The following is an 18,429-nucleotide window of genomic DNA, read 5'->3' as shown; positions in this document are numbered from 1 at the left end:
CCGAAATTTTACTTAAACAGAAGCTTAACCGAACCAATCTCTTGCCGAGTACAGTGGGGTCTGTTCTCTTCATAATATTAGATGTAATAAAGACAGAAATTTCTCCAGTTCAATGAGAGTGACCGAAAAGTTGTAAATTTTGGAAATTTCCGTGAACACTATCCTAAAACGAATTAGTTAGAAAACGAACGACGGACAATGTGCTAAGTTTAACATATTTAGATTTTTACAGCTATGGTGAGAAACGTTTAAAATCTACAACAACCCCGTCGCGTCCTTTGATATATACTAGTGACGCGACAAAAGAGGCACTTGACATTGACCGGTATCGGAACCCTTCGGGATTTGGCACGAACACACCTACCTGGACCGTCTCCGACTCCATTCATTAGCCACTCGTAGGGAGCTATTTCACTAAGTGGATTGTTTTAAGATTTAAAAAGTAAAGAATATTTTGTTATTTTTATGTACGTTTCTTCACAAAGTTATATTTAATTATAAGTTTCATTAAAAGTATATTCATACAATTGAAGAATTTTTTGTACTAGGTATGTATATTCGTCACACATTTTGTTTTACCAAGTAAGTTTTTCTGATAATTTTAATTTTAGCCCTTATATCGTAGCTAGTGATTCAAAAATTTATTTAAAAAAAGTTTTGGCTCAAGACCATATAATGAAAAAGAAAACATTATTAAAAGAGAAAGACCAATGTCTAAATTAAATATAAATACGTCGACAAAAAAATTTCGACATTTTGACGATAAAATTTATGACGAATGACTATTCTTTTGTAAAATTGAAGCAATTTGGAAATCAAAGAGGAATAGAATTTAACATTGGTAGACAATATAAAATAAATACTGAAAATTATAACAAGATAATTACGATTAATAGATATATCTAAATTAATAGACGTTATATGTTTTTTCTCAAAGCGAGAATTGGCATTTAGAGGGCGTAGGGAATTTATTGAATCTAATAACGGAGGTAATTATATTGAACTTTCTTATTTATTAAGTACGTCGGATAATCTATTAAAAATACATTTAAAGTAGTATACAGTTTTTACTGGCTTATCGAACAAACGAATACGAACGGGCCCTGAAGCGCAATTAATTGATTGCCCCTGTAAGTCGGCTTCTTACAGAAACATAGCTTCCCTGTCATCAAATGTCACGGCACGGCACGCCACTGAAGGGTACGTAGGAAAAAAAACATGCACAATTCTTGTACAATGTTAAAAAAATTAACTGTTACTTTGGTAGCATCATTTACAATTAAATTTAATGAATGAGAGAGATGCACGAGGTACAGAAAAAGCTCTAGAATTTATTTTCCTTAAATTTACGATTTATGTATTTGTTGTCATAAAAATTTGTCTTTCCACTTTTTTCCCAACACTACAAATATTCAAGAAAAAAGTAACTGGTTTCAACTTATTTCTATTTAAGTAGTAGTTAAATAATTAAGTGATTAGGGAATTGGGGACAAATAAAATCCTGCTGAAAGAGACAGAATGTTACTTAAACAAAAGCTTAACTGAACCCATCTCTAGCCGCGTACAGTGGGGGACCGATTTCTTCATAATATTGGACATAATAAAGACAAATTCTTCCAGTTCAATGAGAGTGACCACAAAGTTGTAAATTTTGGAAATTTCTGTGGACACTTGGTCCTAAGATGAATTAGTTAGAAAACAAATGACTATTAAGTTTAACAAATTTAGATTTTTACAGCTGTGGTGAGAAACGTTTAAAATTTACAACAACCTTGTCGTGTCCTTTGAGATGTATTAGTGATGCGACAAAAGAGGCATTTGACATTAACCAGCACCCTCGGGATTTGGCATGCACGCACGCACTGCACACCTACCAAGATCGTCTCCGATTCCATCCATGAGCCACTGGTATGGGAACAATTTTAACTAAGTGGATTGTTTTAATATTTAAAAAGTAAAGAATATTTTATGTTATTTTTATGTACAGTACATTTCTTCACAAAACTATATTTAATTATAATTTTCTTTAAAAGTGTATTAATACAATTTAACAATATATTGTACCAGGTATGTATATCCACATCACATTTTATTTCATCGAGTAAGTTTTTATAATTTATTTTAATTTTAGCCCTTACGTCGTGGCTAGCGATTCAGAATGTAATTGTGATATTGAAAATTTATTTCAAAAAAGTTTTGGCTCAAGACCATATAATGAAAAAGAAAACATTATTAAAAAGAGAAAGACCAATGCCTAAATTAAATATGTAAAAAAGAAAAAAAAATTTGTTAGACGACATTTTCATGATAAAATTTAAGACAAAATGGCTTTGTGGATGCATAAAAATGCAAAAATTGTTTTGTTGGCCTCTCCTACTATTTTCAAATAAAATTGGTGTGTGGAATAAGAATGGCTTTGACGATTTAAATAATTTGAGTAAAGCTGGCAAAAGAGAAAAATTGTAAATGTCACATTGATTCTTTTGTAAAATTGAAGAAATTTAGAAATCAAAATAGAATTTAACATTAGTAAACAATATAAAATATTGAAAATTATAACAAAGTTACGGCTAATAGATAAAATGTATCTAAATTAGTAGATGTTATCGAAGCAAGAATTGACATTTAGAGGGAATAGGGAATCTATTGAATCTAATATAACAGAGGTAATTATATTGAACTTGCTTATTTATTAAGTGCATTAGATAATCTATTAATTAAAAATACATTAGAGAAGTCTATGGTTTTTACTGGTTTATCGAACAAATGAATACAAATGGACCTTAGTCCATCACTGACTGATTGCCCTGGAAGTTGGCTTCTTCCCGATCATCAAATGTCACAGCACACCACTGATCACAACAGAAACATTATTATATCATTTATTATACAGCTAATATATATAATAGTTAAGAAAAAACTGCATTATGGTTGGTTAGATTTGGAGTTATGGCACAAAATCCTAGGTAGGCCAAAGAGGTCTATGTAAGATCTTGTGCAGGTCTAAAATGTGCATTATTATACTATTTTAATATGAATGGTTTGGTCTTACATTCAAGTGAACCACTAAAAGATTAAAATAACATGTATTATAAAATTTTTTTTTATGTTTTAGTACTTCAGAATTTTATAGTGGTTTCTCCTTTGTTGCAATGTTCTGCAGTCACCTCATCATATTTAAAAGTAAGTGTTAATTTTTATTCTTTATCTAAAGTGAACCTATTTTTGTAGGATCAACAAAAGTAATTTTTACTACAAATACAGGTTAAATCTCATAAGATTGGAACCATACAACTTATCAAAAGTTCATTATAGGTAAGTGCTTATGATTTGTTTACTTGAAGACAGTCACAAATGCTATTAATCATCCGAAATTCTTTTTAATCAAAGTATATTTTTTTAAATTTTATCGTCTACTTAATGTTGTATGTTTTATTTTTAATGGTGCTATTAATAGTTGAAAAATATTTTCTGGGATCTTTATATTCTTTTAAGTGATTTAAAAAGTAAGATATGGACAAATTTCTCAGATTGTGTGAAGCTTTTGGACACATCTATTTTAATTAAGCAAACTGAAAAAAAATTGTAATGCCAAAGAAAAAACTCAAATTTTCTTAAAGCATTGCTTTTCTTCCTTCTAATGCCTATTTTTTCTGAATATATATAAAAATTACTTATTCCGACATTACAAATTACAGCCCAACATTGTGATATCTTAAATTTAAATAAAAATTTTAAATTGAAATCATGTGACTTCTGGTCCACATCAGAAGTTTATATATAATTAAATTGGGACATTTGGTCCCTAAGCTTTCCATATTTGGTCTCAATTTTCATCTATTTAACTCTGAGATTAATGAAGTGGACAACAGTGGAAACTTAGAGGTTGAAATTTGAAAATTGCAGCCCAATTAACATACCTTGATATTACATTACTATGAATATGAACAAACTAACTTTGTATTTTCATTGCAATTGTTACAAACAGCAGAAAAACTATAAATTACAGTGGAACCTTGCTTAACGAGTGACGTTTCACATAAGTGATGAGGAGAGAAGTTCCACATTGTGCACGTTACATCAGTCTATTTAGCACTTGTTCTGCTAGCATCTTAGTGTTGCTTGTGATCACACATTTTTCCCAAACTCGTTTATATGTAATATGTCTGAACACATCAACAACCATAGCCCATTATATAATAAACACACCAAACAATATGCTAAATTCTTGGACTATGTAAACGCTATAATTAAATGTTAGAAATTAATGCATTTCTATTTTTTTTTGTTTTCTGCAAATCAAATTTGCATTCCAGGTTGGTTCATTCCATGCTAGAAGGAATAATGATGATTCATGCTCCTTAATGTATATTGTATAAATTTTCTTTGAATAAACACACTCAAATATTTTGTATCTTTTTCCAGCATGGAATTCATTATCATCTTTTATATTAATTTAAATAGGAAAAATTGTTTCATGTAACTAATGTTTTGCATTATGAGTAAGACTCCAGAATGAATTATGCTCATCGAAGTTCCACTGTATTTTCATTAGACATGCTGTTCACGAACTGCAAACTGCACTCACTATATGATGAAACATGTTGAGACTGAAATGAGTTCAATTTAAGCAATTTTTACCTAAGTAGCTAAACTCTACCCATTTACAGTGTAGATAAGTTTTAAACATGATAATAAAGTAATACTTGTTATACTGGATGATAGGTTTTGCTAAAACAATATTGTATAATTATTTGAAACAAATCTTTGTCCAAAGAAAACACTTATTCTGTACTAATGAAATTTTTGGAGTTTGTTAATTTAACATGATAAATCCTTAAATGGAATGTTTTGACTAATTTTTCTTTTGTGCATTGTTCAGACAAAACATGTACATATATAGAATCTTACTGTCAGGCATGTTTCCCAAATCCTTAAAGTTATATTTGTAATACATATGATAAAACAAACATATACCATTTTCAGAAAACAATCACTGAATGAAATATTTCAGCATTAAAACTGGATTCAATTAAGAAAATTTCAAAATTAAGTGAATTGCCATAATTCTGTTTAAAAAGAATGACTGTATATTAATACATTGGTATGTTTTCATTAATTCTTAAAAACATCCAGAATCTATTATAAAATTTTATTTATAGAATTCATAAAAAACTAGACTTTTTATAAAAATAATTATATTGATATTCACTTCGACATTGGACACCCAAATGTTAGTCAAAAGCACGTTTATCAATATATTACTGTTTGTAAACATAATATACTGTATATTTTTATGATTTAGCCATTGCCAAAAGAAAATTTTATCTTACATATTTTACATATTGAGGCATATAAGAGCTTACAATAAAAAAATCTGCTCTGCCATAAGATTTTATTTCCAAGGTATGACATGGATGAAAGATAAAGAACTTCTGTTTCAATTATTTTTCTTTAAACTATTATTTTAAAAAAAATTCACATCAATTACAAATACAGTGATACCCCGGTTTTCGTCGATAATTTGTCCAAAAACAATCTAAGAAATCTGAGGCAATTATTTCCATATGAATGTAAATCCAATTCATTCATTCTAGACTCTCCAAAATACATACCAAAAACACATTTTATAGAGAATTAATATAGTATTAAATACTAAAAGCAATAATAAATTAATATAAAAAAACTAATCTAAAGGAAAGCAATAGAATTGTTCGGCTAGATGCATGGGGTAATGTCTTGTAGAAGTTAGTTGAACATGAGCTTCTAGCCTATGTTGCCCCATGGTGAAGTGTGACATAATTGTCATGTAATAGTAGTTGTATGCATTTATGCTGGTTGTATCGCAGGGAATAATGCCTTTTGGAAGGCCTGTTTAACGGTAACTGGCTCCTATTCAGGCGTTACAGACTCTGAGAAAACCCAGAAAACTCCACGTGACCACCCCGTCCTGTCAAAGCACAAACCCATGACCGAACTCCCTGTGTTCAGGGAAAAGAAACTTTAGCCAATGGTGGGCCGTTGCAGGGTAATGCTCACAGAACAAGAAACAATGCCACACTGAGCTGGAAAACGCATGGGTTGCCCTTTGTTTTCACAAAATTAGCAGCAAGGTCACTTGGGCATGCTGACGAAATACAAGGCAATTGACAAAAACAGACACAAATTTTTCACGGGGGAAAAAAAATTGATGAAAACCGAAACACAGGTATTACTGTATAATTTTCAATCAATTATAATCACTTTTCACCATGCTTTCGGTAAAAATTGATTATTATATTTGGTTACTTTTAAATGTTTGTCTTTTCACATTTAAAGCTTTAATACACAGATGACTTGCCTTAAAATGCATACCTATCAAGCAAATTCTTGTGTTAAAGCAAATTTTGTCATTGGTCTGGCAAAACACCATTATCACAATATCAATTTTCATGCAATAAAGCAAACAAAAATTTTACCAGAATTCATTTAACTGAACTGTAAATTAACTTCACAACCAAGAATTTCTAATAATGGTTGCTTTTTGCATTTTTTACATAAACAATAGTGGTACTGTAGTGTTGTGTTCCATTTTGAGTAGAATAATTTTCTTCTCCTAATAAGCAAAAATGGGTTCAATCTCATTGTATGCAAAAACTTTATATCATCATCAATCCTCTAACAAAACACCGTAAAACAATTCATATACCATTTATCACCAACAAATAAAAACAATAAATTTCCATTTGTAGAGCAATTCTATCAGTGTAATAAGTTAAATAAATTTTATTTACAAAAACAAAAGGTTACAAATGATTTTCTAATCACTGCATGTACTTCCCAATATGCAAATTAGCACATTTGCATGGGACCACATCCATTCTAATATAATCATAACAGGGGTTAAAGTTTAAGGAAACCCACTCCTTTAAATGGATGAGGTCCCATGCAAACATGCTAATTTACATATCAGGTAGTGCATGCAGTGATTTGAAAATCATTTAGAACTTGGGTTGGCAAGCTTTCAGCAGTGTTGTGCCAAACCTAACTTACAATGTTATTCTGGGTGCTGACATGATTCTACCAATTTTGTTATGTATATTATCAAAATTGGTCCAATTATAACAACTTCAAAATTAAGGTTTGGAAGTACAAGTTGTTAACTGAATTATGTTCTTACACGTGAGGCACATGTACAGTACAATACGTAGATGGCAACACAGTATAAATGCATTTGCTGTAATATAAATATACAAGCAAGAGATTGTTTTTAATGTACAGTACCATGGCCTATGCTGAACTATGATTTCCATTTAAATGTGTAATTAATAATTAAAATATAACTTTTACTACATTTCACAGTGACACTGAAAATAGTTCCACATGACATAAGTTGCCAACCCAATTTAGAACAAAAATTTATAAAAAACAAATATAATTTAAGATTAAAATAAAATTTAAATATTTTGAATGTACTAAATAGAGATTTTGATTTCCTATTAAGCCTCAACTCTAAATTACACAACCTTGACCCCGAAAATCGTTAATACAAATTTTTGATAAAGCAAACTAACTACTGTACCTGGCCCAACAGTGGCCAAGTGGTTTCGTTTCGTGAACACTGAGTTCAGTTGTGGGTTCACACCCTGCCAGTTTGGGCTGACCAAATGAAGTTTTCCAGGGTTTCTTCACGTCTAATGCCTGAATAGGGGCCAGTTACCCTTAAAAAGATCTCCCAGAAGGCATCCCCTAGGCAGATCGTCCAAGTGTTGCATTGCCATAACACAAACAAACTATTGTACCCCTAGCAATTCATATTAATGCAAATTAACAATATTAGAAAAGTTCAAACAAAAATCATATTTAACACTAAACAAAGAAGAAATTAGAAAAAAAAATTTCCATAATTTTTATTAATGTAATATTAGCATTAAAAAAAATTGACTTAATTGGTTTAATTTTGAGTTCTGAATTTGTAAAAAATATGAATTGAAATGCTATGTTGGTAGCTGTAAGTAGGAAAATGAGTTTATAGAATCAACTTCCAAGAACATTTGTATTTAAGAAAATTATTACAAAATACATATTTGAGATAACTTGCAAAAAGAGACTAACTAAAATAAAAATGCTGAATTATTAGCAGTACAGATGATCAATATAGTCATTTGACAATATCTGCATAACATTGCTAACTTCTTAATATATTTTTCAATTTTATATTAAGACAAGTAAATTTTTTATCTTTATCATTTGTAACATTTTAATTATAGTCATACAATTTGATAATTTAAAATTTTGAAATTTTTCAAAATACTAATATTTGTATATTTAAGTATTTTTTGGAGTGATTTATAACTCCTGAGAAAAAATATATAAGTACATAGTAAATTATTAGAATAAAGCAATTTAATAATCCTGAATAACTACTTCAATAAAATAAATTACTTAAAACTACTTTCAATAAATTCAATAGGACAAAGTTTACATAAAAGCCAACTGCATATTAATGTCTGTTCTACTTTTAACCTTTATTTCATTTATATCTACGAATTACATCTATAGTCTAAAAAACTCCATTAATCCTTGCATTGTTGCACAAAAAATTCTTATATCTGTAAAAATGTACAGTACATAATTTTTACACAGTCTCAAATCTTATTTACTATATTTTTGTAAATTTATAGCCAACTCCAATATTTCAGATGCTTCTCCATTTTTTTAAAAAAACTTTAAGAACTTTAAACTTCATTCAGTAATAACTAAAGGTAGATACTTTCCAATTACATCAATAAAAATTTTTGCATTTATGAAAAATGGGATTATTTAAAATTTCTGGAAATAAGATATCTTTGAAACACATTAAAAGTAAGCATTCAGTTAAGTTTTAAAGCTATTAAATTCATAAGGGGAAGCAATTGTAAATAATAACTTGGTTTTATAGCCCTTATTGCTATTAATATGCACGATTAATTTGGCACTATTTTTCCATAATCTCCCTTTTATTAATACATCTGTGCCAAATTAAATGGCAGTTTCTCAATACTAGGAATAAAAGTCTAGGTCATGTGCACAGCCACTTGTACACTGCAGCTTTTTCCTCATCTGTGAAACTTTTAAAGCTAAAAAAATAGTTGGAAGGGGGTTAAAGGATAATAAAAAAATTTCAAATATTTTGGAAGCATTAAAATGTTACTACAGTACTGTGATATTTAAGAATAATTTAGTTTGAAGCATATGCACAATATATCTAGGCAGAAAACTTTAAATAATTGTATTTGTAATTTTTGAATAATTTATATAAGTTATTAAACAACCTGAAGCCTTATTATATATATAGATATTAGATATTTAAGGCAATCGTTTGGCTATGTACAATTAATTTATTTAGTAGATGACTAAAATACAGTTTTCAAAATGTTTCCATTTAGACAAATTCTGTAGGCATTCATAACATTGGTCAATATGGTATCCAAATGCTACTGAAATTTTTCATTGCATCTGACATGCTTCTGAAAAATTTGAAAGTTTTTTGAGTGAAACTATCTTTAGTTTCCTCACATTGAAAGTCTATGGGTTTGAATCAAGGCCATCAGATACCACCTCTAGCCTTTTCTGGTGCCCTAGAACTATCAATCTGGGACCAAATATCATGTTTAGTGTTTTTCATGTAAGTAAAGCTTACACCAACTATCCCACTATCCCCTTCAAATTTAACTTATTTCTAACAAACTTAAAAAAACTGCAGTATTATCCTGCCAAGATGTACTGTACATATGCTCTAGCCTGTATCTATTAACCTGTGTACAAATAATATCAATGAGCAAATATTTTTAATCACTGATATTTGATAAAATATACTAGTTATTTCAAATATTTGGTAAAATATTTGAAATAACTGGTTTTAGATTCATTAGGATTTGAATTATAAAATTTTATTATTTTAGAAGAATCATTCAAAGCAAAAGCTAATCAATAATGCTAGTTTAAAAACTGAAAATTTAGAAGTGAATCAACTAATTTATGCTTTAATTAAAATATTACATAGTAATATAAAATTGATGCTTTTTGTTTTCCAATGATATTTTAATTCTGCATGGCTATAAACAAGTTAGCTACAACTTTTAGAATTCATTGTAGAATAAAAAGGTGCAAATGTGAGACAGCAAGTATCATACAACAGCAGGAAAAAGAATAAAGTCAAGATTGTTTTACGCAAATATACAACATAAAAACTGACTATTTTTAACACAAAGCAAAAACATTGGCTATCATCAAAACAGACTAAATTTTGATGGTATATAAATATATACAAAATGCTAACATGTAGACCAGCTTTTTAGAAATTTCATATTGTTGAAGTAAACATATTCAAATTCTACTTCAGTCTGTACAAAATACAGAACTGTTTTTTAGTTTGAAATGCATAGCACTATTTCATATGGATTAAATATATATTCAAGGCCACAAATATTTTTATTTTAAATGATAAAACTTTGGACTTTAAAAATTATTTTTATTGAATATTTTTAATACCTAACTAATTTGTGCTAATATTTCTGATTGTTTACAGGTATTTTCACTATACATACACACTTTCACATATCTTAGTATGGTCTGCTTATGTGCAGTAATCTGTTAGGGCTGTAGAAGTTTTAAAAATTTAAAGTGCCCCTTTTTGGTAATGCACAAAGTCCTTGTCAAAGATTCATCAACAATTTGTTCCCTTCACTAAATAAATAGACTGGTCCTTGCTACTATGCATTTTTACAGCCTGGCCAAGAGTAATGAAAAGCTGCACGTATGTATGCATGTGGAAAAGTACATATGTTTTTCCATAAACAGACAATTCCTTTAATATTTTTAAATTGAAAAACTTGTCTACAATTTCTGCTTGCCTTTCATTTTTCAACTGATGATACAGTTCCAATATTTAAACTGGCTAGAATTAGGCAGAGAATTTGACAATATAGTGTGTTTCCACTTGCAACCAATTCCCCCCCCTTATTTTCATTTCAGTATAACTTTTTAGTCAGAAATTCAGATTTCCTAACAAAAATTTCTCAGTGGAGCTTTAGCTTAAATGGAAAAAAAATTTCAGAATCCACACAAAAACCAGGACTATTGCGATTAGTTGTGTGTGTATACACATATTCATTAAAATAAAAGTCAAACAGTTTACAAAATTGACCTCTAACACAAGAAACTGAAAAATTACAATGATTAATACATCCAGGTTACCTGTATCTTGTGTTGTATTTATACAGATTATTTTCAATTAGATTCTTATAATTTAAAGAATTTTCTCATTTACAAATTATAATTATTAAATTTTTATCATCATTAAACTTATATGATAAATTATTAAAATCACTATATAAAATAAAAATTTAAGTTGATAACTTTACACTTTTCATAATATATTCTGAAAATTATTTTCAAGTTTAATATAATTTTCTTCTATTAGATTTAGTATTTCACTAATATAATTTACAAAAAGTCACTGAAATGTTATAAAAAGAAATGGAAGACGAGATCACTTAAAACAATTACTGAATATGTTTTTGTGAAGAGATACTATAAGAAATTTTAAATTCAAATGAAAAAGCAAACATTTAAATAATATTTTTAATTATATAGAATAATTACACATTAAAAACAAATATTTTATAGTTTGTATGATGTTATAATTAACCTCATAAGCCTATTTTAAGTTGACTTAAATTATCTTAAGTAATAAAAAATTTTTAAGATATTTTTTTATAAAATTCTAAATATAAAATATAATAAATTTATTTTTAAAAAAGCAATGTAAAGTTCTTAACAGATCAATTAGAAAAAAAACCACCTTGAACAAAGTTTGGTATATAAAAATGCATGAGAGGAAAAAAAAAAATTTCCTAAATATTCAAACATTCAATAACAAATTTAAATTTTTTTAAAAGTTACATTATAAAATACCAAAATATGATGAAACTACTGATTTTTTGAAAAAGACTGTTAGCTAACCTGTTGCTTGAGCCAAGCACCTACAAACAATTCTGAAATACTTGATAAGTGTTTTGTACAACTATTGGCAAATATAAGAGCCAGTTGGCTTAATGAACAGTCTTCTTCACATTTCCAATGGCAAATGATTCAAATTATCAATTCAGCAATTATCTATTATTGATTTTTAGTACAATTAACAGTATTTTATATAAATTGACTTTTAAACTCAATTTAATTATTAAATTTAAATAAAATCAAATTTAAAATAAATTTTCATATTTTAGATTAAAAAAACCCAACATTTCTGCAAAGTACTTTAAGATCAATAAATCCATAGAATTTTTTTTAGAAAGAATTATCAATTATGATGTCATGCAACATTAATATAGGGAAAAAAAAATGTAATTACTTTCAAAATAAAAAGTAATAGAACATCCTTAAAAAATCCTGTTCCTGAGGATGTTACATTTATCAACTAATCCATAGTCATATTTTCAATTAAATATAGGCTATATTTTTCAGAATTACAATTAGTTTTTCAAATCGAAGAATGATGCAAGCAAATATGATAAATTTTCAGTATTGCAATTTCATTTTCTATTATTTCACACAAGAAAAAAAAAAATATATATATATATATATATAAATTCTTTTTAATTGGTAATAACTTGAGAATATTTATTCAACCAAAACAATTACTCAGGTTTTTGATTTTATTTATAAAACCTGAATCGTTTTTAATAGAAAATTAGAAGTCTTTATAGTTTAAATTGCTTCAAATCAATCACCAAATTAATTATGAATCAGATCAGTTAGACTATCTTAGGAAATACACTATCAACTACTTGTTAATTACTAAAAATCATTTTTATAAATAATACCAGTTAGAATTCTTTATTCTAATCTATCCATTCGAGTCCCAATATTTTAAGCAAAATCATCTGTTAGGAACGTCACGTCGAAAATTACTGGTTACAATTACAATCCCATTATTAGTCTGAGCATAAAAAAAAAAAAAAAAATACATACCAAATATTCTATTCTTGCTACCCAACAAATTAGCAATAAAACAAAATTTGTTGGTTTTATTGCTAAATATTTCAACAACAAAAAAAAAAAGTATTAATTTTGCAATTTTTCACGTTTTATTCAGTATAAAAAAAATTCTTTTAAATACATATTTGTCTCTATTTTGTTACATTACGTAACACACTAATCTGAACTTTTCGCTATTCCGGATAAACTCATACAATTAGCTCCGATCTATGCACAGCATTACAAATAAATTTTTTGACACACTAAACATTAATTTTTGAATTATAATAAAACAAAGACATTTTGATCCATAATCTATCTTTTAATTTGGCTTAACATTTTGAAATTATATTGCCGGATTTATACTAATTTTAACAACAAACATACGCACACACAATAAAATGCTTTTTAAACAATTTATTTATCATCATCTTTTTCTAAGAAAGGACATTAAATTATCAATCCCAATTTTATAAGTGTCATTTTTTTAAATAAACAATGACTAAACAAAACAAAAATTTCTTTGTATTTATTCTTCATTGATAAGAACTGAATAGAACTAAAAAAATAATTCAGAAATTAAAGAAAAACCTTTCTTATTATTTTTTTAAAATGTAACATTAACATCAAGGTTAACATAAACAGAATATTATCTCCTAATTAACTTAAAAAAGAATAATTTTACAGCTGGTATGTTTGCACTTGAAATTCTTATCTGTCAGTGTTACTCTCCACTTGTACATCGAAGTAATTTAACTGTCAATTTATAAGTGTGAATTTATAAACAATTGTATATTTACCTGGTTGTCATAGGGTGGTTGAGGCGAAAGTTGGTCAGCAGACGACGACGACTCCCTTGTACTTTGATTCTCCCTCAAAAGGGAAATATCGTCGGATGACACGGATTTTAAACAATTCCCCATTTTTTCTTATTTTCAATCGATATTAAAATAAAAAGACGAGACTCCATCGCTGAATGACAAAGAAGACTTTTTTTTTTTTTAAATCATTTTCCTCTTTTAACAATCATTCTTAAGCCTACTCTAGAATTTCGAGAAAACTATTTTAAAAATTCGATTTAAAGTAGATTTTTAAAATTATTAATCCATTAAAAAAAACTTAGCGACGGATAATAAACTTTTTAGGTGTTATTTAAGTCATTGTTACGACGATAAAACGTCTTACGAAAGACCTTCTCTCCGACTTTGTTGTCCAAGACAAAACCAGCTGCTTATATCGGTCTCGCATTTATAGCGTCATATCCGGATTTTGTAATTTTAATTAAAAATTATTTTAAATTCCGTTAATATTTTTATAATTCTTTATTTTTAAAAAAGTTAAATTATTTCCGAGTTTATTTTATTTTATTTTTTGTCTTATATATTAAATAAATTTTTACGAAATCATCTTTGTTATTACATTTACGTGGCGATCGTGACGCTAATACGGCGTAAATGTGAATTATTAGTTTTCGTATTTCAAAACTTTGTGTTAAACTCTGAAAATGTTATTATTATTTTAATTAAATGTTTGATTCGATTTGTTAATTTTTATTTTATATTAATTAGTATCTAGATAAATGGGATGTGATCGTTATCCGGTTGGAAATCGAATCTGGATCCTCCCGTTCCGACTCGTTTATTGCTACTAACGTAAAGTAACCAGATATGTTAGGTTGATTTGCGGGCCGCTTATGTGTTGTGGGAGCTAAAAATGGGGTGGACCTCGGACATACATATATATAATAATAATAACTAATTCATTAATAAATAATTTAGTAGAAAAATATATAAATACATAAACTTAAAAATAATTCTTTATAGAAAAAAAATTTGTTTTTTTACAACTTGATGGGGCTGTTTTTTTTTTAACTCTTTCCGCCCTGTGGGCACTAAGAGGGCCTCTTTTAGTAGGCCCATTATGGGTTCGGCCAGGCCCACAATGGGGCAACCGGGTGGTGAGGGACGGGGCCCGACATATCCGAACGGACCACCCCCCGAAAAATTCCTGGGGATTATTCGACCCGTTCGGATTCGATCCCGGGTCCACCAGAGCGATAGGCTGCCACCTTTACCGCTCTTGCCATCCGGCCACAACTTGATGGCGCTGTTTGTATATCTGTCATGGTATGCCTAGAACGGCCACTAGGGGCGTCCCTAGATATTATTTAAATTAATAATAAATTCAGTACATTATTATTGCAATAGGAATTTATTATTGAATTATTGTTATGAATTTATTATTTATACCACGGAATGACACCGTCGCTGCTAGAACGCCTACTACGGGGCGTCCCAGGCTACTAGTAGCAAAAGAAAACGATAACTTTATGCTCTTGACAACTTGCGAACATGTTGAAAATGTTACATGACCAAATGCGGGACACTTTCCGGGACGGTGTTTAATGCGGGACTAACAACCCAAATCCGGGATGTCTGGTCACCTTATACTAACGGGTTATCCCCTCCAAAAACTTTAAAGCAAACTTTTTTAATTATTCAGTGGATATTTGTATAAATTAAATTGGAAAATCATAGTAAATTATTCGAATTTTTATATGATATTCCATTGTTAGCTCGTTTTTTAAAACTCTTTCCGCCCTGTGGGCACTAAGAGGGCCTATTTAAGCTTTAAGTAAGCCCATTATGGGTTCGGCCAGGCCCACAATGGAGCGGCTGGGTGGTGAGGGACGGGGCCCGACATATCCGGACGGACCACCCCCGAACAATTCCTAGGGATTTTTCGACCCGTCGGGATTCGAACCCGGGTATCCCAGAGCGGTAGGCTGCTAACCTAGACCGCTCTACATTGTTAGCTGATAAAGATTCTGAAGTTATTTTAAAAATTTGTCAGCATTTACATGCGAGATTGACGGTCGATAACAATTCTGATATAGAACCAATCAATTTATTCAATGAACTTTGAATTATTAGGATTATTTTTAAATAAAAGAATGTCGCCACTAGAAATTTTAAATTATATTGACAAAAAATAATTTAATTGAAAATTTTTATATCAATTCTTTTAATGTAATTATAGCTTTTTTCCTATTGTATCCGTAATAAATTTTTTCATATTAATTTCGTTTTTATAAAATTTTTTTATTTCATTTCTATTGACACATATCTATTAAAAAAAAATAATAATAAACCAGCAACGAGTTGATCAACTTTCCCGGCGACGTTTAAAATTGTGATGGCGCCATCTGTTATCTAAAACAACTTTTATATTTTTAATTATTATAAAATGGCTAATGCTAATAACGAGTAACGTCGTCATTAACTCCGATCCTACTGGAGATAAAGGAGGGCGTGTGTATCTCCCCACCCCCTCGACCTTTAGGGTCGATTTACACACAACAGTGACGTGCCGGCACAGTGACTGTTTGGTGTATAAACATCGATCAATATCACACATAGCCAATCAGAGTTTCATCTACGACACGTGATTTGTATTCTGTCAATCATGCAAGTGTCATACATGAAATTCTGATTGGCTAAGTGTGATATTTATCAATGCTTACTGCACTGTGCCGGTACGTCACTGTTGTGTGTAAATTGACCCTTAACCACCAAAATTTAATAGCATCAGTGGTCCGTTCGGGTATGTCAGGTCCTGTCTTTCACCACCCGGCCACCCAATTGTGGGCCTGGCCCAACCCATAATGGGCTTGCTAAAAAGCGGCTCGCTTAGTGCCCATAGGACAGAGAGTTAAAAAAATGCGTTTGTTTTGCACTATGTATTAAAAGGAAGGGTCGTGAAAACATTGCAAAATGTGGTCTGAAATTTTTTTATAGCAAGAAAGGGTAGAAGATAAAAAGTTTGATAAGGAAATATAGTTAATATTTTTACATTTAGAGGGGTTTTTTAAAATTTCTTTCCACCCTGTCGGCACTAAGAGGGCCTCTTTTAGCAAGCCCATTGTGGGCCTAACCCACAATGGGGCGGCTGGGTGATGAGAGACAGAGTCCGATATATGTGGACAGACCACCACCCGTAAAATTCCTGGGGCTTTTTCGTTTGTTTAGTTAGGTTGTGGCAACGCAACACTTGGACGATCTGCCTAGGGGGATGCCTTCCGGGAGGTATTTTTAAAGGTAACTGGCCCTTATTCGGGTGTTACAGAAGTGGAGAAAATCCAGAAAACTTCTCATGGCCAGCCCATCCTGGTTAGGGGCAAACCCACGACCGAACTCCCAGTGTTCGGGGAACGGAACCACTTGGCCACTGGTGGGCGAGCTTTTTCGACACATCTGGATTTGATCCCGGGTCTCCAGAGCGGTAGGCTGCCACCTTGACCCAGCTGTAAACTGATAGAGGGTTTTGGTGTAACAAATTGAGATTGGTGTATGATAATTTCAAGGTGCATATATAATAATTTTCTTCCTTAAAGTTGGCTACTCTGGATGAGAACAATAGCAGCTCCCCAACCACATTATCCAGTAATCATGGTACCATAATACAGCGTACCAGCGGATTTTAAACTGCTTTACACAGAACATTAGAAGCGTGTCACAAAATTTTTTTGTCAAGCCAGAACAGAAAAATCTACGCTAAGAAATGCGGAGCTGTTTTCTTTTCCTAAAAAAATACTGTTATTAAATTTATCAAGAGATAGCGCCTAATGCTTGCCTCTAGTGCCAAATTAATTTACTTAGCATTTAATTAATAATAGTAATAGTAATGCAGCTCGATATAATCAGGCAATCGTTTGGCTTTAAAAATAAAACAAAATTTTGTATAAAATTCAAGGACAAACGTTTATAATTATAATTAGATGAATTTTAACTATTAACTGTTTGAAGAAGAGTAATTAATGAAGAAACATTAATTTATTTGAAAAGGATGGTGCCAACTTTTGTAAACTTTTATAGTAAATTTCAAAAAGAAGCCAAAACTTGCATTGCTCTATAATAAGGAAGTTTAAGTACTTTACGTTTTTGAAACAGTAGAAATTCTATTCTAGTTTTTGAATATATATAATGCGGTTCCAAATAATGTTTTATTAAACAAAATTCTTATTACAACTCCATTTATTGTTTGTTAGAATTACCAGGATGTTGTTTTTGTATTGAACAGTAGCTTTCTTTGCTTGAATTTACAATGCTGATAGTGCCAAATCATTATCAGTAAACACATTCACTTTGCTTGCAACAATGTTACTTAGAGAACCTTCTATTTATAAACTTCTCCTCTATTCTATTCTGTTTTTTGTACCATGCTAAATGGTCTTCCCTCAGAGACATTACTGTGTGGGAGAGTGACAGTGGTGTAGCGAGGGAGGTGCAAGGGGGGTGTATCATGACCGGGTGCCACTCGCAGAGGGGTGCCCAAATGGTCTCCAAGACAAACTATATGTGTTTCTGGAGGGGGGGCACCAATAAAGTGTCATGCCCCGGGTGCCAGTTATGTTCGTTATGCCACTGG

At 30.1% G+C, this 18,429-nt stretch overlaps 1 protein-coding gene across 2 annotated transcripts in view; it reads right to left on the bottom strand.

The window, feature by feature from the left end:
• LOC136981880 (RING finger protein 11-like) overlaps positions 1-14,222 on the bottom strand; it is a 35,043-nt gene extending 20,821 nt beyond the window's left edge. The window contains exon 1 of one of the 2 annotated variants that reach the window (XM_067278255.1): positions 13,803-14,222. In XM_067278255.1, coding sequence (XP_067134356.1) covers positions 13,803-13,925 — 123 coding nt within the window. In that variant the 5' untranslated portion in view covers positions 13,926-14,222. The remainder of the gene's footprint in view (positions 1-13,802) is intronic. The other variant, XM_067278254.1, reaches the window with a different exon arrangement.
• Between the last annotated feature and the right edge of the window lie 4,207 nt (positions 14,223-18,429).

The sequence above is a fragment of the Centruroides vittatus genome, unplaced genomic scaffold (assembly GCF_030686945.1).
Source record: "Centruroides vittatus isolate TY-2023 unplaced genomic scaffold, ASM3068694v2 contig_799, whole genome shotgun sequence".
Classification (NCBI taxonomy): domain Eukaryota; kingdom Metazoa; phylum Arthropoda; class Arachnida; order Scorpiones; family Buthidae; genus Centruroides; species Centruroides vittatus.
The sequence above is the reverse complement of the archived record's forward strand: the minus strand, read 5'-3'. Positions and strand labels throughout refer to the sequence as shown.